At 35.6% G+C, this 24,893-nt stretch overlaps 1 protein-coding gene across 6 annotated transcripts in view; it reads right to left on the bottom strand.

Moving 5' to 3' along the window:
* THOC2 (THO complex subunit 2) overlaps positions 1-24,893 on the bottom strand; it is a 47,866-nt gene that overhangs the window by 17,307 nt on the left and 5,666 nt on the right. For all 6 annotated transcript variants that reach the window (XR_009933657.1, XR_009933658.1, XR_009933659.1 and 3 more), the window contains exons 2-24: positions 24,548-24,603; positions 23,249-23,340; positions 22,077-22,128; positions 19,907-19,977; positions 19,061-19,182; positions 18,206-18,339; positions 16,487-16,653; positions 15,717-15,809; positions 14,866-15,021; positions 11,827-11,999; positions 11,485-11,680; positions 9,012-9,053; positions 8,384-8,514; positions 8,197-8,298; positions 6,921-7,005; positions 5,826-5,919; positions 5,315-5,395; positions 4,947-5,043; positions 3,097-3,214; positions 2,410-2,589; positions 1,682-1,846; positions 753-1,028; positions 173-314 (exon numbers count right to left, since the gene is read on the bottom strand). Coding sequence is in view for 3 of the 6 variants with exons in the window: in XM_062502999.1 (XP_062358983.1) it covers positions 173-314; positions 753-1,028; positions 1,682-1,846; positions 2,410-2,589; positions 3,097-3,214; positions 4,947-5,043; positions 5,315-5,395; positions 5,826-5,919; positions 6,921-7,005; positions 8,197-8,298; positions 8,384-8,514; positions 9,012-9,053; positions 11,485-11,680; positions 11,827-11,999; positions 14,866-15,021; positions 15,717-15,809; positions 16,487-16,653; positions 18,206-18,339; positions 19,061-19,182; positions 19,907-19,977; positions 22,077-22,128; positions 23,249-23,340; positions 24,548-24,603 (2,825 nt within the window). In the remaining 3 variants the exon portion in view is untranslated. The remainder of the gene's footprint in view (positions 1-172; positions 315-752; positions 1,029-1,681; positions 1,847-2,409; positions 2,590-3,096; positions 3,215-4,946; positions 5,044-5,314; positions 5,396-5,825; positions 5,920-6,920; positions 7,006-8,196; positions 8,299-8,383; positions 8,515-9,011; positions 9,054-11,484; positions 11,681-11,826; positions 12,000-14,865; positions 15,022-15,716; positions 15,810-16,486; positions 16,654-18,205; positions 18,340-19,060; positions 19,183-19,906; positions 19,978-22,076; positions 22,129-23,248; positions 23,341-24,547; positions 24,604-24,893) is intronic.

The following is a 24,893-nucleotide window of genomic DNA, read 5'->3' on the forward strand; positions in this document are numbered from 1 at the left end:
CTACTCAGCATTTGTGGACACATTATGCTTTAACTAAATATTTACCTTGATAACACTTCTCAACATATAAAGAGATCAAATTTTCAAATCAACATTAGGAGTATTAGTGCAAGGAAGTTCTGGAGACAGTGACAACTACAAAAATACCCACATTTCCATTAGACACACTTACTTGCCAGAAGCCAGTTATCTTTCTCTAGTTTCAGTCTCTGTAGAACCCTCTGCACATGCTCCAACTGCTTCTTCTCCTCTTCAAGGAGCTTGTCCTGCAGAGCTGTGCAACGTTCTTTTTCTTTTTTCTTTTTATTTGGAGGCTATAAAATGTCAGTGTAACTCATTTAGTATTATACTAAAACTTGCTATAGACAGAGCAGTAAGTTCCTGGTAATACTAAAGAATGCTTGAAAAACTTTTCACTCAAAAATGTTTTGTTCTAATAATCAACTGGTTTTATGAACACTGGCTGACTAGAGTTAAGACAAGAGTGAACAGACAAACCAGATACATGTGTCAAGACCTGTTTTCTGAAACTGATTTTCCAGCAATTTTCAGTTAGTGGAGTCACTAGTACTTTTAACATGGATACTTATGAAGGAAAATCAATCCAAATTATGTTAACATGGCAAATCAGAATGGATGAACCAGGTGACAAAACTTCCCAGATCTTAACAACCTTAATATAATACTTAATGAAAAGAAATGCTTTCAAGGCAAACAAGTTTAAACTGGACCACAACATTTTATCAACATACCATTTCCTGATTGTCATCTATGGCTTTCATCTGGACTTTAAGTTTATTGACTTCTCTGTCATAGCTACTGTGTGGCACAGCAAGGTCATACATCGTTAAAGACCAGAATGTAGCATAAAACTGAGGGCTGATGTCATCCCAAACTTTAGGGAGGTGCAGAGAAATCACAGCTTCATGAACAGGAGCCATCACCAGCTCGCACGATGTAATGTATTTGTGAACTTTGTGCTGCTGCTTATTTCCCTTCTCAGCTTTTTTTAGTTCATCATACTTTGACTGTGGATAAAAAATAAAAAATAAAAAACTGTAATCTATATATACAAAAGGTAAAAACATAACTTCTCTCAAAACTTTTCTACACAACATTTACTTGTGAAGTGTCAGTACATAAAGCACTGAAAGACTTCATACAGAACCTTCAGTCTTCATCCTTATTGGATGGATTTATCCTTCTTCAATGATGCTGCTACCTGTTGTTATAGTAACACATTATACTACACCAAGTAAAAACTACTCTCCATACAGAACATTTTAGATGCTGCAACAAATTAATTTTTGACAGTTCCTGAGATAGAACACCATTTGGCAGCTGCAACACTTTCCTCCACAGCAAAAATCCATCTGCAGAAGAACTTACACCTTTGAGGGAACAGGGAGGGAGAGAATTCCAACTGATAACCCAAGGCATCTGAAGAGGTGACTTCATTGGCTATGACTTCTGTCAGTTGTGAGAAAGGTGACACGCGGGTCACATTTTCTAAGGAGATTAAGGACTACCTGTTCCAGCCCACAGTTTCTATTTCTATTTCTACTCACAAAACTTTGCAAGTTTTATCTGACAAACAAACTTTATCCGGAACCTACCATGTGTACTGGCAACAGGTACCAGAACAGCACTATGAGCACACAAATGGAAGAGTTGTACTCACTGAAATATGGTGTGCATACATGGGTCTTGAGAGGAAAAATGCAGCATCATGAGGAGTGTGAAACTCATTACAGAGAACATCAATAGAAGGCACTCGCTTTATGTAATCCTCTGTGCTTAGATTGGATGCTAAAAACCCACCAAATTGTACCAAAGTGTCATGGCACTACAAGTAAAAAATAGAAGAAGTTAGTGAACGTTACTATTTTGTTCAACAATTAAATTAGGGAGCACTTCAGAGCTTGCTTCTTTTTTCCTTTTTGTTTCTTGTTAAAAATGCTAACACCAAGTAGTAGAGCAAAAAACTTCTCGTGGGGGAAGAACAATAAAGAGAACCTAGAAAAGCCAGCAGAACTCAAGAGCATTCTATTCTACCAGAACGGAACACAACCAGTTCCTACTGCCCAAGGCAGCGAAAGAATTATTTTTTAAAAAAGGAAGTTTCACTACCAAAGTAAGACTATACACACTTAAAAAATAAGAATTTACCTTTCTATGACAAAGGACGCTTTGCTCTTTTACTCAAAGGTCACTTGTCAGTGTATTTTAATACACCCATACATTTTAATAGAGCAACCCTGCAATTAGTTTTAAAATTCATATGTATTTGTACTTATTGTACTGGATTCTCATATGAAGTTATATAGATTTTGTTATTTATTTGTTGAATCCTTACATATTGTGCTGGAAGTTAATAAAAAGGAGGCTATCTCAGGTGTTTTTACTTGCCTGATCATACAGTTTTCCCACCAGCTTCAGATGTTTTTCCCCTCCTTCTTGAAAGACAACACCATTTCTCTGTTGAGCCATAAGCAGGCACAGTGGGAGGGCAAGATCATGGTCCAATAATGCATCTTTTAATCTCTGAGATGATTTCTTTGTATTCCTGATTTGGCCAAAGTATCCACCCTGCACAGTACAGAAAGAGTTATCCAAGTTGGAAAAAAAGTGCATGACAAATGGAATCTATGTGTGCTGAGTGCAGAAATACTGATGAATTAACAGCAATACAGTTTCCTGTCCATCAGTAAAACTCTCTGGATCCTGTACTGCAAGTTAGATATAGAAGAATCAGAAACTAACCAGTCTTGCCTGTCTTAAATATTTCTTGCTACTCCCCCCATCCCGAGCAGGGCAGAATCAGCAGGACTGCACCACATGCAAGCTCAGTGGCTGCTGGAATGCAGAGGTGTGTCATGTAACACTCTCTTCTGAATATGAGACACTGGGATGCACAAGAATTAAGGCTCACATCTACACTGCCTCGGCTGCCTGTCTCAAGGCCTCTAAGCTCAAAAGAGAGGGCAACTCCAATAAAGCACACATCTTCCCCAGCTAGGCTGCCAGAGTTCTTAAAACAGACTCTTTAGAACCACCAATAAAAAGCAACAGTTATTAAATGTAACAGAAATGCACCTCAGCTTTCAGTTGTTCTCCACCAGTCATGGCTTCCAATTGTTCCATTGTCATTTCTTCAGTAATTTCTATCCCTGCCATTTTCTGCACTACCTCTTTTAAAATAAGCAAATCAAAGCTGCAAAGAAAACAGAAAAGTGGAGTAAAAACAAGACAATTAATTTAAGAACTGGAAGCTATGACATCCAAAACGTATTACATAGCAGCACCACAATACATGTTAAACAATATTTTCATTCCTTTTTCAAGAGGAAACTGATACATCAAGCACAAGGATTTCTTTATTGCAAGCAAAAAGCTACTACTTAAAAGCAATGCAGTCATTCATCAGCTGGATTTCAGAACCCATTCAGAAAAACTTAATTGTTTTTGAAGATGGTAGTGAATGTGGTGCTATTAAGTATCGGCAAATTAATCAAAGTTTATTGCTCCCTTTTGTTGCTTTCCATGTGTCAAACTGTATCTATACAGTATTTCATTAATATGGAATAGTTTATATAATGTTAAGAGTTTCTAGAATAGTACGCAGTCTTAGAAATGTACTGGCAAAGTTAGTCTGGAGAGGTTACTTGGAAACATGGAAAACATCTTCTTTTTACTTGAAACACAGAATATATAAAATACTCCAACAATCATCTTGCCCAGTGACTAGGTTTTACTTCCTGCTCTGAATACCATAAGGACAATGACTATTCCTCAAAAGAAGTATAGTAAATTGTATCTCAATCACACAAAGCAGCAATGTTTTCCAGTTAACTTCAGAAATTTGTATGACTTATCAAATCATTGACACATGTCTTCCAAAACAAAGTTTCATCTTTAAATAATTCATGTGGCTTGTATTATTGTTTGCTGTTCCAACCGTAAGTATATTTTCTGTCTAGGAACTGTGCAATACCAGCAAAAGCTCCAATTCAAACACCTAAATATTGCAGTCCTATAAAACTGGTCATACTGGTAGATCCATTTTATTTTTATGATCCCAAGTACTAAACTTTTTTTCCCCAAAATACTTACAGCCGTGATTTTGGGGAGAAGACAATAAACATTACTTACCCTTCCTCTGCAGCTCAATGTGATTGCCATCATCAGAACAAAAAGTAGGGACAGAGACTGAGAAGGAGACTGAATGTCTACGTTGCAGGGAAGGGGAAAAAACTACATTTCTCAACATAACTACACTAAAATAACATGCTGTGTTATCACCATTGGTAAGCTACACCTTTCAATAACTATATGGGGACTTCTAACAGAAGAAAGTTGATATTCACCTATGCGATAAAATTAAAATTAAATAAGTAAATGAAACAATAATATTAAGTGATGACAATGCAAAGACAAAAGGAAAAATCAAATTGGAAATCTTATTTTGAGGTATGATTGAGACTGACACATGAAGAAGCAATTCAACTACCGCTAAATAAATTGGATAGGGTATTTAAATAATATTAAAATGTTAAAAGCCACCCCTGCAGAGAAGGGAGAAAACAAACTCACAGCCACACTGCTTTATATAATGGATACTTATTTTTTAAATAACGGACAATATTACATGATGAAATTACACACCGGCAGGTTTTTGCCCCTGTCTGGTTAGCTGTTAAGTAAACTATTAAAATAAGTTAAAGATGAAAAATCAGTGCTTCAAGAATGTCACAGTTATACAATTAGAGGAAAAGTAATGTACTAAAGAGTATATCAATCTTTCTTTCTGCTATTTAACCTTCCCAGTGCTACGAATGGAGTTTACCACTGCTAGAGCAACAACTACATCGAGTGTCTGTATCAGCAAACATCTAAATAATACTTTTAAAAACTGAGTTTATAAGGATCCATTGTGCAATACTTGCCTTTTGCCAGCTTTCAGCTGGTTGGCTACGTACTGCAGGAGGCCTGCAAGTTCAATTGGGTATTTTCGGAAAACGGCACCACAAAAGCTTGCCAGACCTAAAGCAAAGAGAAACAACTGTGACTGCACCCCTTTATTAAATAAACATTACTAAAGTGCATAAAGCATCTTAGCAATACATGCATTTCTGGAATACAAGGGAAGAAAAAAAAATCCTATTGATTAAACTTGCTAGCTCTCCATTTTGTTGAAAATATAAGCCAGTAGGTGCAAGTGAAATATTGATCATAATGATCAATGGTTGAAAAGATCATGGTGGGGGTGAAGTATTTTAAACATTATTGTAATAAATAAAACAAGAATACTAACTCTGCAGCCAGCTTGAGATCGTAGTGTCATCATGCTTCATTCTCTCCTTCTCAGGGTTTGCCAATGCTTCAATGATACAATCTTTAGTGGAGTTAAAGAGAGTATTTTTCCTCAACTCACAAGCACAAAAGTTACAGAGACTTGTTTTTCTGGCTTTCGTAATATATGAACATGATCTATAAGTACAGCGAGCACTAACATGGTTTTAAAAAAATAAAACCATGAAACAGTAACCTAAAACCAGTATTCACCTCACTATTTACAAAATCACTATGCCTTCCAGAGGGAAAGTAGTAAAAACAAAGGATAATTTTCAGTGTGAAAGAACTAATAGAGAGGGTTCCATAATGCACTACAAGCACAAAGGTATTTGCAAACTTCACTAACATTTCCAGCAAAAAGCAGCAAGAAGAGAAAACAGGGACAATATTTACTCACAGATAACAGATTTAATCTGGCTACAACTGCAGCTTTATCAATAAGTGATGCAGTAATTTACATCAAAGGATACATGCCAAGACATCATAGTTCAGGGAAGTGAGGTATTTCAGCGAATCAACAACCGGAGTTATCAAGTTATCGTATTTTTGTATTTGTGATAAAATCTGCAAGTTACAACAGACATTCAGCTGAACAGGGACAGTATTCCTTATCTTTCACATAATAAATGCATGTAACATTACTTGTCTTCAAAACCTACACAAAACATGCTAAAAATTAATTTTTCAAAGGTCCAAAACAACTCTCAAAGTACATAGGTAATCTCATTAATCTATCTAGTACCTTAAAGATACCAGTGAAATGTCTGTAACATGTAAGAATAATTCTGTATCATTTATCTTTTCAATTAACAGCAAATAAAATAATGAAAAAAAATTTCCTAGTATTTCTTAAGAATCCTAAACCTTAGCAGCAGTATTTTCTGTTGCTACATAGAGTAATAAAAGACTATTAGAAAAACCCCAAACCCATGAATCTAGGTCATGAAAGGCTACATGTAAACTCTATTAATTAAATTCTAGGATGTTCTCTTTGGTACATGACACACATGTGTACATTGCAGCAGTAATTTCTTCAAGTACAGTCTAAAAACTGGTAAATCAATACCCTTAGGTCACATTTTTGAATAAGATGGAGGCCCATCAACACATTTTTAGACCTCTCCAGCACTCAGCAGCACCAAGCAATCTTAAAAATCCTTGCCAACTTCACAGGTGTATTTCAGACTCCAAAGCTTTTAAGTTTTCTTCTAATGACCCTGACCCATCTCCACCCCACTGAGAGACAACTGTCAGAGCAACCTAAACTTAATTTGCTTTCTGCATAACCTGATCAGCCATCCCTGTACCTGAGACCCACCTCTGCTGTCTCAAATTATTTTTTTTTGCAGCTGATTATTCAAGAGATGTTTCCATATTTAATATCTCACTAAGTATTATTAAGTCATGTTTAATATCTTACTATGTGTGCGCTATTAAAAAATCAGTATATTTTAAAATTTGCATCAAAAGTAAAAAATAATGAAATTAAAACTGCAGGTCCCTTCCTGAACTTCAATTGTCTGTTGTCGGGATGAAATGGCATTCAAATACATGGAACTACGTACATAATCAAACAAAATTGTAGGATTGCTGTGGCTGAGCTTCCCAATTTGTCTTCCAGAGGGTTTCACATTTTCCTTAGTTAAACGCCTGTAAAAGAGGACATGTTTCATTACAAAAGACAAGCTAGAAGAATACTAAAACAACAGGTTAGTTTCAGTGAAGAAACATCTTTGTTAGTCTCAGAGACTAAATTGTCACTAGCAAATGTGTTTTCAAGACATCTCAATATAAAAATACTAATCCACTGAGAACTGGAAATTGAGAAAAAGATGCAGACAGTACAACCAATTCAGCTGTCCCTCTATTACTGTGGGCCATATTTTAGCTTCAACTTCAAACATTCTGCTTACAGAAGTTCAGTGAAACCTGTACCACATACACCAAACTTCCACAATGCTGTTAGCTGCCTCTTGAAATTTAACTTGGCCATAAATCGGTCATTTTTGTTGCATTCTGTTAATTGAAAAAGAGTATTGATTTCTTTGTGTTGCAGTTCCACAGCATCTCCTACTGAAGATTTGAGCTCAACCTGAAAGCTGAATTTGACAGGAAATTATACACATAGCAATCTTCAACAACTGACAGCACTTGCAGTTCATCTGCCCAACTGAAATCCATTGCAAAGGGGAAGGGGGAAAAGGTTTATGGGGTATGCAGCAAGTCAGAAGGGACTCAAAACAATTCTTCCTAGCTTTCACAGCTCTGAGTCCAAAGTCTTTTATCTAGAAATAGTTACTGTCTTGCCCATACTGAAAGGTTCTGATAATCCACATTGTAACACCACACCGTTTGCTTTTGGAAAATGGAGAACCTAATTCCCTGTCACTCACATCCGACGTGAGGTAAACCTGAAATTGCTGTGAGTCCACTTGAGGATGAGAATAAATCATTCTGTTCAACTTACTGCCATACATTCAAATCTACAGAGAACATGACAAGATTCTTGAGACTCTTTGGAGAGTCTTTACTCCTAGAGGAAATATGTAGCACTAGTGCATTTCATAAGCAATTTATCAAAACCCTTACCCATGGAAAAGGTATTAAATTATTTAATGGGACATTTTTCAGTGATTATATATCTTACTGGTGACAAATTTGTCCTTGCTTATTTGATGGTTTTTAACCACAATAAATTAAACACTTTATGAACAAAGACTATTTGGAAAATTACTATGTCATTAGACAGGGAATGTATTTGTCAAGCTTTTTTCCTCCAGCTGGTGATATGCAATACACTTCACTACAGTTCATAATTATTTATGGGAATAGACTACTTACTTCATAATGTATTTGGCTCGGTCTATGGTTTGAGCTTTAACTTTCACAAGAAGTGGGTGACTATTGTATGTTTCATTCTTCCATTGTCCATAGAGACGGTACCTGGAAAAGTTATACAGGAAAAGGATTTCAGAACTGACAATTCAACAGCCATTTCCAAAGGATGGAAACAAATCATTCTACTCACCGGTACTGGTATGGAAAGGTTTTGAACATTCCCCATAATTCCTCAGACATGCATGCATTGCAGTCCATCAAGGAAAGAGATGGAAGCAAGACTTGATCAGTAATACTCAACAAACAGCTGAACAGTGTCTCCTGGGATAAAGACAAAGCCCCAAGGTAACTATCAGGAAGTGCCTCAGAAGCAGAGTTATACATGCAATGCATAAACTGAAAATTTGATTTAAAAAAAAAAAAAAAACCCAAACAAGTACACCACAAGATTAAGACTTCCAGAACAAAAATCTAAATAGGACCCAGAAGTAACTTCCACCATAAATAGTTTTTATAAACTCTTTTTTAGAAGTTAGTTTTCTACTGGATACTTGGATTTTATTATGAGCAATCTTGATAATAAATTAGAAAACTCTGAAGTAAATAAATTGAGCAATTAATAAAAACATCATTGTACCAATAAACACCTCCCTTACTTCCAATCTGTCTTTTCTCTATGCTTTTCCCTACCACGAAGTATATTTATATAATAAATAGCTGGAGATTTCCAGCTGATTCCCAGCAAATAAGAAGCAAAATGCACATTTGGTCACCATTACAATCTTGCATACAAACACCTTCCTCCAAAATAAACTCACCATTTTCTCTTTATCTTCCTGCTTGCTTCCATCAGACTGAAACTATAACAAAGACAATCATATTAAGTGTAGCACAATTACTGTAACAGTTACAGTTTCAGCACAGGGCAATCTCAGCAAAAGCATAAACCTGAAGGGCCAAGCATCTCTTAAATGTTTAATTGCCACATCTGTCAGCACTGAAGTATTTTTAAACACAAATTCAAATGCATGGATGAAACGCAGTCCTTGCATATAGAGGGGCTTTGTACTATTTTGTCCAAAAAATAAATAAAAGCTAAAACTACAAGGAAACTTGCTGTTACATATGAAATATTGAATTTTCTTACTGGAGAGGAAAAACAATGCCTAAGCATTCACCTTCTGCCTAAAAAGATCTGAGTATTTCCAACACAGTTACCAACAGCCATAGATTATTTCCCGTCTTTCTCTCACAGTACACCCTCTTAAGCTCTTAGTTTTTGTTATTAAATTACTCTCTGCTTGCTCCACCCACCATGAAAAGCACATTAAGCTATCACAACAGTAAGTGATCAATTATTTTAAAGGTACACTTTAGCATGAAAGCTGCAGTGCAATGTTAGTAATCTAACTTTTAAACTACTGTATGGGTTAACTTAGAGTCAAATTACCTTCAGTTACAAGTACTTCTATTGTGTGTTAAATGGAGTTTCACAACTAGAACATGCTGATGGCAACAATGCATTAAAAATAACTTTCCCTATGTTACCTTAGCCACTCTGTCACTGACGAATTTCTTCACAGTTCCAACCTAGAGCAAATAGCTAAAATGTTGCTCATTCTTGTCAGAAACACATTAAACTCTTATATATTTACAGTAAACCTGCACAAGAGATTCCTAGAACCATGTAATCTCCATTCCAGTGTACATATCCTCAGAAATAGGGCTTTCTCACAAGCCTTCAATACTTCAATTACAAAGCAGTCGTAACAGTCTGCTGACAGCAAGAAAATGCATTAGTCCCTCAAAATTATAATTTCCAACTTAACTGCACTGTCAGTGCAAAACAGCTATCACTGAAGTGATATCAGTCTTCTCACTGGCCAGCAAGAAATGAGCATGCTATAAAGTCAGAGTATTCACCATATTTACCACTGGGAAATCTTACCATTCTGGAAGTCGGGCAATAGTTGAAGTTTTCATGATTTTATTACAAAGACTACATGGATCCCAAAATTGTAGGTCTCTCACCCTACCACTGCATCTTGGAACCTAACATGAATAAATTCTTTTGACAAAATCTGGTATTTTTAACAAAAAGATCTTCGATCCCAAGAATTATCTGTGTTCTTAGATCTGCATAATCAGATACAGTTGGACATGAAAGCCTACCCTTAGGTGGTATATAAATTATGAGCATTCCAATATTTGTCAGTTGCAGTTGAAATAAAAATACTTTTAAGAAAAAAAAGTTATAAAACTGAAAACTTCCCCTCCAGTACCACTTAGATCAATCAACCTCTCCAATTGTCTGTCATAAGTCAAAATAAAATGCTGGGTAACAAAACCCATGATTTGTAAGTTTTGGGGAAGTGGACTGGCCGTTCATTGATAATGACAGCAATTTAAAAATAATTTATTTCAAAGTTTCTCTGTGCTGCTGTTTAAAAAAAAAAAAATAAACCCTTATTGTTGACTTGAGAACAATCCCAAAACTGCTAGTTAAATAGCAAATTGCCAGAAAAGCAGCAAAAGAAAACCTTAGCCTCAATCTGAACTACCAAGCACATGTTAAGCAAGTTCAGGATATAAATTCAACCTCCAGCCTTTTAAAATAGGTAGATCATACGGCCAATCTTTCAATAGATACATGGTAAAGATACGGTCAAAAGACAGCAACACATCTCAAGAGATCAGTTAATTTCTCAAGTTGGCAACTTGAAGCAATTTCCACACTGAACTCATCCTTACCAGCATCTAAAGACTTGTCACTGACACAAGATCAAGACCAGCAGCATTTTAACTAGGCAGAACAGGGGGAAAAAACATGAAGCAAAAGGATGCAACATCCCTGCTTCCCAAGTAACCGAACAGCTGGAACAGAAAGCTGAAATTATTTGTGCTGCACGTGTATTAGATTATCAATCCTGGTTGACAACATTGTAGCTGCAATAATGTATAAGGTTCCAGGCAGTCAGTACCATAAAACCACGTTGGGTTTTTTAATTATACACACAGAGATGATACTTTAAAATATGAATACCATAACAGGAAATTAGATATCACTAAATATCTGTGGTTATAAACCTGAAATGCCTTAAGTTGCTCCTAAAGATGCTTACAGATTATAAAACAGATCAAAATTAAAATAAGATTCTCCAAGCTTGCCCTTAGTCAAAATTTCCTTTTGCTTCAGCATTTGAAAGTCACACAATTAGCAAGACACGCATTTTTTAATATCAGAGTAACTGGTACTTTTCACGTTTTGACAAGCTGTTGTGTCATACCAACCTCTTTCATAAATGCTTTTCCAAGGCGCACTACTTTTGCAAATAAAATAGGATCATGGGACAGATGAGGACCAAGATAACAAAGCATGTTGAACACTTCCTTTCTCAATTCCTCAAAGCTCTCTGCTTGTTTTGGTGCTCTCTTGTTTGGCAAAGAGGAAATTGGTGATCCTTTAGCTCCCTTAGGTACGCCAACTCTGAAAAATAAAATATGCAGCATTTCACATGAAATAGAAGTGAAAATTTTAGAAGTGTATCTATAACTAGGCTTATCAGTGAATTCACGCTGTAAAGAAATTGTTTTTCCCCGTGTGGAGCAGCAGAACTGTGGCTGTCACTTTACCTGCGGTACAGAGGCTCAATTGTCACGTGGACAAGCTGGCAAAGCGCGATCGCAATCGGCTTGTGTGAAGTGGAGTAAAATGGAGGCATCTGATCCATAATACTTTGTGCATGGTGCCAGTCACCAATTTTTAACAAGGCTTCCAGTAAGCCAAGTTTTTGATTATCAGGAGGCTGAAAGATAATAAAGAAAAAGTGTGTTCATGAAGTCTCCTTAATCTCCTTAAGCAACTTCAATCCACAGCTAGAAAAAAACAAGCCTTGTATATCAACCATGTAATAAAAACATATGCAAAATAAAACTTAGCTAGACATTCAGACAATCAGCAAACCTCAAAAGAAATTATAAACTAGTCCATGTAGAATTTAACATCTGGATGAAAGCTTAAAAAAACCCCAGAAATGTATAAAGTTGTCTGAACACAGTTATTTTTCAAACTGTCATAAGCTATTGTGGCTTATTTCCTTACAGACATTTTAAGCACAATGCTAGCTTTTAAGAATTATTTATGCTCTGCGTTTTTCTGGGTTTAAAAGCACAAACTTCTCTTGCAAAAGCAGATTAGAAAAGAAAAAAAAGCTAAGCCACACTCAAACTCTTCCTCTGTCCTAGTGTGCCTGTACGGTAAGTTTCACATTTGCATCTGTTCCAGGAGACTCTAGAATTAAGTGCAAGGCTATGCAAAGTTTTCCAAAGATTCCCTTTGCAATACAGGCACAAGAGAAAACAGGACTCTACAATTAAGGTCATGCCTTGAAGCAGTTTTTAAGGGATATGGTATTGATATATTTTACTGTTATAAATTTGTTTTTCCTGGCCCCCGTGGCAAAAGTCTATTCTGAAGTGACTAACAGTAAGGAAAACTAGCTGTAAGTAACTACAAGCCTAAGATGATGTTTACACCCAGGGAAGGAAGATTACAAGTCTAGGACGAAATTTTATTATTTTAGAGCAAAATATAAATTTCTTTAAATCACACAAGCAGAGAAGGACGACTGACAAGAACAATAATTAATTACAAAAAGACACTCCTGTGGTTCTACAGTTTGTGTGGTTTTAGTGGGTTTTTTTTTCCTTTTAAAACTTTTACACTGGCAGATATTTTTCTGATTGTTTTGAAAACAGAAAACAGCATAGCATGTGGTAACATGCAGAGGAAAGCTTCACAGCAAAACCAAGTAAGGTGTCTATTCATGCTGAACTTATGGAGCTCACATGCTGCTTTTACTTTTGGGTAAGCAAGGTCTGACATGAGCTCTCCAAAAGCCAAGTCTGGCACAGAGGGTTCAGTCTGGAATTGTCAAACACATTCCTGCTACCCACACTCTGACCTGTCTGGATGCCCTATCATACAGTTATGGCAAACACATCTAAAAAGGCAAAAGTATGTAGCACATTTGTCAAGACTAAATTACTCATATTAGAGCCATGAGATAATAATGAATTTTAACCACACAAAATAAGCACTTTGTGGATTTAAAAGAGAAGTCAAGTCGATAATTTTTAAACATTGCTTTCCTTCTGCAGACATTTTATTCCATGATACTGTATTAAAAACAGTACATTAAAATGACATGCTGGATACAATGTGCCTAAACTTAGGCTTAACAACAGTTTTCACATGTAGTTACTCCCCTAAATGCTATGAAGTGCACAGCTAAGCACATACAAAAATATTTTTAACAAAGAAACAAGCTTTTCAAGACACAGCACGTACTGCATAATGGTGTGTGTAGTTACAGAGATTTGTTTCTGTAAAGTACAGCTCTTCCCATCACACAGGCTCAGATTTTTATCCTTCAGAAAAATGCTGCAGTTTCTGCTAGAGCTTAAAATTCCCTAGTTCTTAATTCTAAATCTTAGCCATGAAAGCTGTTTTAATTCCTTTGACATTACTTGCAATGCATACACTCCCCATGTTCAAGAGTTTATTTTTCCATCAGAACAGAGTGACAAGCACACTTCAGAAAATTCGGGGCAGCCCCATCTGACAGCAGAGAAGATGGGCCAAAGCGAAGTGATGTGAACAAAAGGGAGGGAGATCAGAAATGGAATGTAAGTGAAAAGAATCCATTTAAGCAGCAGCTGTGGCTGCAGTTGAGAGCCAGAGGGTAGTGACTGTATCAGGTGCCTGCCTGATGGAAGAAAATAGAATTAGATTTTTCAGGCTAGGAAAGGAAAATGAAAGTGGGAAGGAAGGTCAGAGACTAACAGAATCAAGGTGGAGTAGAAGTAGGAATAGGTAGACAAACCAGACTGATTAGGAGTACAGCAGGATACAGAATTTCAAAAAAAGAAACCATCAGGACTGATGGATCCCTCCCCCCTCTCCAGCATGCAACTTAAAAATGCATATATCAAGCATTATTTTTCTTATTTTTTTAATAAGGTGTTTAAGAAGTACTTAAGCACTCAAATGAAGATGACAACAGAATGTCCTCTAAGAGATCCAAAAATTTAGTTTCTAAAATAAGGCTTGGACACACTAAATCAAATTAGACCCAGGGCACCATGAATCTGACATAGTGGGAGCTTAAATGAAGCGTATAAATGTACACGTATGGAAATACAGGCTTAAAGAAAAGCACAGTGAGCAGTTACAACCAAAGATCTTCAGTTATAAGCTTTTTCTATAATGCAGGATAATTATACCAACATTTCTAAGTCTGGCAATTCTTTATGTACCGATTTTTGATGGAGAGAACATGTCCTTATTTTCATGCAACTACGATTATACTATCATGAACTCTAGAAGGGCAGTTGTTAAAGGCTGTGAAGTGTATAAATGTTGGGGCATAATTAGTGGAGCCAATACAGCAAAAAGGACAGAAGAAATCAATTACCCATTGAACTAAGAGTATTTCATGTACAGAAATCCAGAACAAACCCCAAACCATGCATTTATGCACACTGGAAAATACAAGCCATCCAAGAAGCATGTAACTGTTTTTCGAGTAAGTATAAGTATGTTTTTACAACAATTGTTTTGTTTAATGTGATTAAAATAATTTTACTGAAAAGAAAGCTACTCAGTCACACCTTTTCAGTTTTCTCCTCCTCTTTTTCCTTTTCTTTCTCCTTTTCCTCAGTCTTTTCAGATGATAAGACGACCATTGTAAGTTTTCTGACAATTTGTTTAGCTTCCACTATCTCTCGCTTGTGTTCCTCAATGATGGCATTATCCCCTGGTAGAAGCTGAAAAAACAGAACATTGTATCTGAAAATTGAAGTGACCAGCTGCTACTGTGGATCACCTGAGCTTGGAGAACTTTGTCCTTTCTGGTCACTGATCTGACAGTCTTTCAGAGAATCAGTTTCTTTTCCTTGCTGCCATCATCCCAAACAGGGAATTACACTAATAGCAGACCATTCTGAAATCAAGGACTCATGAGAAATAATGCCACTCTACTTCTTCACAACCATTTGTTGTCTGAGCCCCCCCTTGCCCTCCAATTTACCATTCAGCTGTAGCTTTATGGTGACAATTACACACATACTCCATGGTAACATTAACATAACTCAGCACCTTTAATCCAAGTGAATATTCAAAATATTGCTCATCTAAAGGGAAGAAAAATTTAATCACCAAGAAAAACCAGGCAACCTACTTAGCCACACACCTTGATTGCACCTTTATTTTAAAGAAACACCATTTAAAGCTTACCAAATTTTTTATTTATAAGCAACGAAACATCTGTTCATTTAAAATCAATCTAGAAAAAGATGATTGTACATATTGTACAATACACTACATATTGTACACCTGCAGGTATTAGTATTACACAGACTATCATGAATCTGAAAATTTAGAAATAGGGTAAAGTATCTGATTTTCTTTTTTTAAAATGTCCTTAAGCTTCGGCATCTAGCAGAGTAGTACTGTCACTTACATGAACATAAAGATCTTCCAAATCTATGAGATTATGTTGCAAAAGGACAGCAGCAACTCTGTATAAGGAGGAAGGGGTCTCACCACTTGGATCCTAAAATGGACAGCATTGGAAATTTAAGAAAAAAGCAATCAGACCACAGCAGAAGGTTATAAAACAGGAACCACTCAATTCCTGCTCAGATGAAATTTATTAACCCACAGTTCTCCTTGTTACCATGTTATTTAACTGCTATTACTTCCAAGTCACTAGATTTAACTGCAATACACATTCAGTATTTTCAGAAACAAAAACTTTACCTTCACACCTTATGGTACTTGTATGCAATTCCTAACTATACATGAAAAAAAAAGCCCCTTTGATTACATTATCAAGTATCAACCATGACTCCCCTGCAAACACGCTCCTCACTCCTGGGGATAAGTCTTGTTTACAATGTACAGTCTTTGTTCATGCCAGTCCTTACATAATAATTCTACAAGTTCAAGTGGAAGGTATCAAGATTGTTCTCAGCTCTTTTAAGAGAACTTTAAGCACTCTCCTGTAAAATATGGTAAGAGACTCCCACTCAAATAATGAAATTATTGCTTTTAATACCAGAATTTTACAAGTTAAAAACTAATTTATATCTGAAAAAACAAAAAAAGCCACAAACAAACAAACAAAAACCCACAACAAAACAACACACCATCTGCAGAAAATCTATTATTACTGAATGCAGCTCAACCATCAACCACAAAACCCAAAAATTAAGAATGGAAATACATTACCTGATAAAATTTGAATTTGAACCCAAGGATATGGCATAGAGTCTGAGGTTCACACATGTACATGTAAGACTCTATCAGTGGTACAAAGAAATCATCATACTCAGGCCTGCACTCATAGACTTCTAGGATGATATCCAAAACTCTGTTAGGATCAAGATTGAAACATCCTAATGGAGAGGACAAAGCAGAAAAGTTTAACCTTGCAAATTTTCATCTTCATTCTGTTTCAAAAACACAAATGCATTAACTTTTAAAATTAATTCTTTTCAGTTAAACTTGAATCTGATTTATCAATAGCAAAATAATCTGGATCATCTGTAAGCACAGCACCAATCCTTTTGATTTGCTGAATATTGAACTATGCAAAAATACTAAACAGGACTTCCAATCCAGATTACAGCAAAAGTAGAAATCAACATCTTAAAGGAAGCATTTAATCTGACCTTGCCAACACCACAGGGCCATCAAAAGACAGGGGCTGCTGCTTCTTCCCTTATGCTGCCACACATATTCATTCAGACACATAAATCAGTCAACTAGTCATTATTTTACCCCTAAAAACTGTTCTGGCTTGAGCTACATCCTGATCCTCCTGGTGGTACTGCCCTGTCAATTCAACATTACGACCAAAAGAAGAAGGAAGTTTCTTTATTTGAAGGAGAGCAAAAGAGTGAAGATACAGATAGGTAAGTTAGTGCTGATATCATACCTGCATTTTACTATACAAACTTTTCCACCAAAACTCCAGGAGACATACTTGAGGCAGAAATATTACTTTTATCCAAAAAATCCACATCTAAACTGTTCTCCTCATTGTGCCATGACATGTTTCATCCAGGCACATCCACTATGCAGATAAATAACTGCATGAGTCTTTCTTTCCCACAAGCCACTTCAATTACACCAGAACCTACTGCAAGTCAGTACTTTAAAAGAATTGACATATTGTAGGAAGCCTTTTTGCAATTCCTAAAATTCTAGAAAGAAAAATTGTTTTATCACAAAATTCCTCAAAATTAGTGCATTTTTTCACTGTAGTAAGTAGCAAAATTACTCTATTCTCTTGATCTCTCCCAAAATAAGTATTATTGTTACAGGCATTTGACATTCAGGCAAAACATTTTGACAAATGGAAAATTATTTTATTTTTACAAAATGGCAGCACAGCCTTTTGCCCATTACTGCACTGGCACTACTGCAAACAACAATATATTGTACAAAATTCTTTATTCAAAAAGAAAGTGTAAAACAAGGGTAATTACAGGTATTTCCTGTTTTCAACATTTTCCACTTTGACTGTGAAATTCTCATCATGACTCAACTTAGAAATATGGAAAAATCACTAAAATAACAAGATAAAGGAAGAACATTTACTACTTCTCATTTCTCTTCACATGGAATCACTCACTCAATATCTTCAAGAATAAAAGAATGTTCATGCATTGAACTGACACATTCAATAGCAAAAAGCATTACTTTGTTATCCTTCAATCTGCCTGACAAGCACATCTTCAAAAGATGTTAAAATCACAGCATGCATAGCTGAGGCTATACCATAAATTCAGCATTTAAGTTAACTCTACCTACACAGCATTTGCTAAATTAATTTTTCCACAGAAACAGGAATTTCAAGACACCATAATTCTATCCAAGATGATCTACTTTCTGTAGTCCTAAGATCATATAGGAAAACCAACATTCTTTCAATAAATTCCTTACCTATTAAAGATTTGATATTTTCAAGGATTAAATCACTAGTGATATTTCCAGATAGGTCTTGACCCAATTCTGCAATAAGCTTTGCATAACCTTCATTCTCCTCTCTCAGCAAATTAAACTTCTGTTGCTTGTAACTGTGAATAAAGAGAAATTAAATACTGTTGTGTAACATGCATCCAGTGAAGCTTATTTATGCTCTTAGCAATTTGTTATACAAAATGCTAATTTTTGAACACATTTTTAAGAAATTGTTAGTTATGTGAGCTGTTGCAAAAACTATTAAATGTAGCATATGAATACCCATAAGGTAGCAAGCACTCTCCAAACAAATTCAGCTCTTATTTCAAATGCAGACAACTCAAATTAGACTTACACTTAACAGGAAAGCTTGTTCTACACACTGCTCTGGAGAACTGCTCTGTGGCAGTCCATGCTTAAGAACCTATTCTTGTTTAAAGTGATATTCTTTGACACTGAAATATCAGAAACCAAACATATACCAAGAAAACATAACCAATGATGCCCAAACTAATATAACTTTGCTTGCCTAGTTAGGAAAACAAAACCTATTCTTAACTGACACAAGAGGAATAATTAATTTTGTTACACTTTGTAAATTCACATATCACAAATAAAAATTGATCTGTCTATATGGAATCACTGTAGCAAAAGCCATAGCTAACAATAGAAAGATTTTATACTTCTCAAGAGTTTGAAAACTAAGGGCTAACAAAATTATTTAGTCAATGCCAAAGTAAATGTGCAACAAAACGTATTTCCCAAAGAAAACTGAGTAGGTAGAAAGCACTGCCCCTCCCCACCCACTCTCCAAACAACCCATGCCCCAAAACTTACAATAGTTTTGTCTTTATTTTAACAGACTTTTGATTGAACTGTTGAGACTGCTTGATGAGTCCCAATGACTCCAGTGTCTCTGGATCTAAACGCTCCTTTAGGACAGTGTCAGATACAAGATACTAAAAAACACCACAAAACACACACCAAATTTGTCAATTACAAAGACCTAGAAACCACACAAGTATTAGTTTATGCTACATGTGCATTCTGACTACAGCAGAAAAAAGTTCGCATTTTGCTTTAAACAAAAAACGAAGACAAAACTGACCCACTACTATCTAAAACTGGAATTTTACAGTGGTAGATTATATATACAAGAGCACCTTGAAGAAACAAGCCCTAGAATCTAATTGCTGGTTACCAAGTACACATAGCATAGTATCCAGGGCCATTACTACCAAGAACTGCATATTTATAAAGCTTTTTTTTTTATTTTTTAAAGTCTTATTTTCATACGCTGAACTTTCCCACAAATTGAGCTTATTCCATGCATTTAGGAATGCTACTTCTAAACACAAGGTTACATAAAGAAATGCAACCCAAAGTGTACTTCAGAAGCAAAATTTCTGGCGAACTTGCAGGTGGAAAAACTTATTCTCTCAAAACTCTTTAAAGAACTCAAGGGGGAACTGTACTATATTCTTCTACGGCAACACTATGGAGACAAAATTGTAAATTATTTGTGCATTTGGAAAACACTCTGTGTCTTTTCTGGAAGAAAAAAAACCAAAACAAAACAAAAACAAACAAACAAAAAAAACCCCAACAAGCTTTAACACTCTTATTTTTCTTGTTAAATTTTGACATGCAATTTTGCCAAAAGTCTTCCCAGGTGTAACTTACCAAACAGGCCAATACCAGTTGTGTAAAATGATCCCTCTTATTTTTTTCTTCTAAACAACTTGTTTCAATATCTACAAAAGAAGATGGGGGGAAAAAACAATTTTTACTTGTGAAATTTTTGAGAGTTTCTTCTTTTAGTAACTATTCTGATAAATGCTAATGATAACACAAGGCAAATAAACTTATTGATAACATGGCAGCTTCTTGCCACTTCCCACCCACTCATCCCCAGTGGGGTTCACATAATGTTTTGATGACAATTCCCACAAACTGACAAGTCTCATGAAACGGTAAAACAGAAACCAGAGGAATGCTGCAATATTTTTTCTTGCCATTCTCTTCACTGCAGTAACACTCATAGCAAGCATTATATATCAATAATAAGCACAAAAACAGAACTATGAACCACTGAAGAGAACTGCATGATCCTGGCCTTAAGGTAATGTTCTAATCTTTTTCCCTCTGGCCTCAGAGAACTACCATTACTGTCTGCCTGCAGTCTTTTACCAGCTATGGTTCTGTATTACCATTAATTTCTTCTGCATTGTCTACTACTGAAAGCAATTCGCTCCTGTGGGAAGACAAGCTATGGAACACTGGCCAGGGAAGCAAACCTTCTAAAGCAGTTTTAAAAAAGCACATCATTACAAGAAGTGAGGAGCTGCAAAAGGAGTAGAAAACTCCATAAAAGAATGCAAGGCAGACATTACAATAAACAATCAAACAAAAAATCCACCACACATCCCCATATTAAAATCAGACCCACAGAGAAACAATCAGCAACCAAAATGTGAGAAAGAAGACCCTAAAGACACTGAAAACCAGGGATGTAGCAGGGTAGAAGTGGAGGCAACAGACCAGCCAGATCCGTGTGGACCTTAGCAGTCAAGACTCTCAGCCAAAGAACAAGCTGCAGTAAAAAGTTTTCCAGGGTCTATGGATGAGTGGACAAATCAAAATTGTCATACACTGAAACACAAACAACCGGGAAAAAATCCTGATAGTAGCAAATATTGATTAGAGTAAAAAAAAGGGTTAGAGGAAACAAGCAAGAAATTATCACATGTCCTTTGTCCCAAAGTTTGAAAACTAGCTCATTAGCCATACTATTCCCTGCTACTAGTGAAAGCATGGCATTTGGCTACATACTAATTTAAAGGACGGGCAAAAGAAAAATAAATAGAAAAAGGCAGACAGATACACTAGTTTCAGTTAATCAAGTAGTTCAAGAAGCAGCTAATTCAAGTCTTCTAATGCAGATTTTAAAAGAAAAGGACATCAGAGTAATACTGCATTATGAAAACTAGTTATGATAAAATGATGATACAAGTACACAGAATGAAACAGTATGAATAAAGTCAAGTCAATAATAAATGATAAAAAGTATCATTCAGATGTGTAAGACCAAGGCTGCACATGCAAACTTAATGAGGTGCCTCTCTTCACAGGCAGAGCACAGAAGATGCCCCACTCCTTCAATACACAGAACACACAGGATCTGTGATGAGTAGACCAGCAAAAGAATTTTCTGAAATTTGTTGAAAAACACAGACATGGAACAAGACAAACTGCAGGCAGTTAGAGCTGGAAGACATGAAAGCAACACCTTTGGATCAATATTACAACATAAAAATCCAGAAGTTATCACCAGAATAAGACGTGCACATCTTTAAAGCCTGCTCAGCTGGCAGATAGTGACTCGATACCATTTGCCTTTAGATTTCTGGACAATCAGCATAAGCTCAATTTCACTAACAGTGACTGTACAGACAAAAATATTTACAAAACATATTCTGAGGAGAAAGGATCTACCTACCAGTAAGTCAACTTTTATTTAAAATATTTAAGAATGATAACATCACTAAGTCACTGATTCCATTAGCTAACATCCAACATTCTTACAAGCTAGCTCCTTTAACTATTCTTGGCAGATCACTTCCACTGCCTTTAATAGGCAAACTTCTGGAAACTATAACAGAACAAAGCAGAATGAAAAGACATTAACAAGTGAAGTATAGATACAATGAGGAAGAATCAACACATGCTTTGTAAAGAGAAATCATGCTTTACAGATTTAATGAAATTTCCTGAAGAAGTCAACAAGCAGATACACAAAACATGAATTTCTCTAAATCTGTTGCAGTGCTAAAAGGAAGGGAACCCAACTTACCTAATATGCAGAATACATCAGCTAGGATAGATGGCATGTCTTCTCGGAATTCCTAACAAGAAACAAGACTCCATTTGATGAAAATTCTTGCATTATACAAAACAATGCTTCATCATAAATGAATTAGTAATGTATATTATTTATATTATCAATAATTCATATTGATAATGAAGATGCTTAATTACTGGCTAATATCTAATGTAAGTGCTACACTAATTATTGGTATGTAGTGAAACCCCGTAACCCTGAAAGGTAATTTTAGTGTATTTTGTGACCAGGGACAAAAGCCCCTGGTTAGTCACTCCATCTCTTCAGCCCTGTGTGAGGAGCAGGAGCCCACAAAGTGACCTGCAGTTTCTCAGACACCAAGCAGATTTCGATTTCCTACAGCAACCAAAGATCCAACACTTCACATGCCACCCCAAAAGCAAGGTGCCCTACAGCCTTGCCTTCCCTCAACACCAGTGCTCAAGTTCAAAAAACTTAAAAAGCTTACACTAGGTTATTGCAATTTTATTTCAAAAATATTGCATAAAAGCATTTTTCCTAATGTTCCATACATGTCAGAACAGCAACTTACCAAAAATAAGAAATCATTTCTAGAAGATTTTTAATGCATTTTTCCTAGTTTGCTTTTTTAATAAACAGCAACATTTGGTAAGCTTGGAAGTTTAGAGGAAATTACTCTTTTCCTTATTTTCTCTACTTATTCAAAGCATTTTGAGAAAAACCTTTTTCAAACAAAAAATAAGTCTAATGCATTATTTCAAGGGCCATCACAGAACTTGGACATTGCAACAGTAAAATGTCACATTGTTACACTGCTGCAAAAACCAGTAGGTGGCATCACTGATGTGCAGCATGAGCAAGTGACATTTATTTGTAGCATTTATTAACAACTTAATAACAACTTCAGTTTTCATGTGTCCTTAAAAATAAATTAATTTTAATTTATGCTGAAACATCTATTCCTCACCATGAAAAGTGACAGAAAAAATGAAACCCTGCCAGTTTACATATATATCAAGTGTACACAAAATAAGAATTTGACAGAAATTACTTTTTTGACACGTCAAAGAAAAATCTCTTGAATATTCTCCTGCTTAGATTTCATCTGGGCTCTCATAAGAAAGATTTTACTAAGTATGCAATTATTATAAATGTATACTTACTATGACATCACCAAGAACATTAGAAGCTTGATCATGCTTTAAGTTTCCTCTTACAACGTGGTAAGCAAGCTCATACAAAGCCTGCTGAATATCTGTTGAAAGACAAGACATGACTAAGGAACATATTAGCTAATCCTCTGTCTAACATTAAAGCACTGTTTACAGTAATAGTGCAGACTCCAGACAACAGACAAGTAAAGGGGATGTGCTTCCCTTACCAATAAAAGGAATTACTTTGTTACCACTCATAGATTAAAATTGATCATCAATATCTAAGATTTCACACAAGCATAAAGTGAGCAATGTTGAACTTTTTCTGGAGAGCTGATGGAATAACAGTAAAATGGGAAATTACCATCCTGCATATAGCAACTTTAGTCTTGATAGTTGGCTTAACAAAGACACCTTCTAATTCACATAAATATCATATTATACATACACAGAAAACATTACAGTACTTTCCTAGTCATGTCATCACAGATATGCTTTCAAAACCCACTTCTCTAGAAGAAATTAAGATTTAATTGGAGAAAAAATGCTCAATAAGGATTATTTTTAATTTCATTTTATAAGAAAGTCTCCTATAACTCAAGAATGCAACCTTATAAATGCTTGTAATAAGCTGAAGCACTAAACAGGTATTCCACTTGAAAAAAAACCTTGCAATGTAAACATGGTGGTTGCAAAAACAGCTGTGAGAAACCTGTAAGGTTCTTAAATAATACATAAAAGTTTTGTGCTTTTACCATATGAAAAATAAAAAAACCTCATGCTTTCACCCTGCACTTTCACCTCATGGTTTGGTCAATAAACTAGATTCAATAACAAGTTATAGAGATCTTAATGCCTTAAATCATGTAGTCAATAATGTGTTCACCACAGAAAACTGTGGGTGAATTAAAACAACTTATTGTTTTAATAGATACTTGATATTGTGTTAAACAATAGATATTGTTTTAAAATATAGGACAATTTCACACTTGCACACATTAGGGCCCTTATCTTTAACTTTTAAAATAAAATGTAGTTGTATGTTGAGTTTGCAAAATGGAATTCCATCTTCTACAGCAAAGATCAAATACTGCATGATGCTGCCACAACCCACTACAAAGAAATCCCTGGATGTCTGAAAACAATCCTTGCAGTGGATGTTTGTATTTGCAGTATTCACCTTCAGCACATACTAATGGTCACCACACATGAATATTCCAAGCACATACAAGCAAAGGTACAATAATGAACTGTTTCCAGGCTTACTTTTCATTCAACTAAAACCAACAAACAAACCACACAACTTACCTCTGAAACCCACATCATGGTTTTTGTTTTCACTGAGAGCACGACATAGATGCACACTAAAATAAAACAGATTTTTTAAAAATCATTAGATATTAGCATACATGTTTAGGGTTTCTTTTTTGGTTGATGGTCTGGCTAAAACTCCTTTAGATTTGGGCAGTTTATATAGATGATGGCAATTTTTCCAAAGTTAACCCTAATTCAAAGGACCTGCAGAGCAAAGAAACACAAGATTTCCAACAGATCTCATATACATGTAAATATTCTTCCTAACATTATGCCTCCTTGAGAAAAGTAAGAACATGAGGCAATGTGGAAGCATGGAAGTCCTAGCTGTCATTAATAA

Source organism: Cinclus cinclus, chromosome 15 (assembly GCF_963662255.1).
Source record: "Cinclus cinclus chromosome 15, bCinCin1.1, whole genome shotgun sequence".
In the NCBI taxonomy this organism is placed as follows: domain Eukaryota; kingdom Metazoa; phylum Chordata; class Aves; order Passeriformes; family Cinclidae; genus Cinclus; species Cinclus cinclus.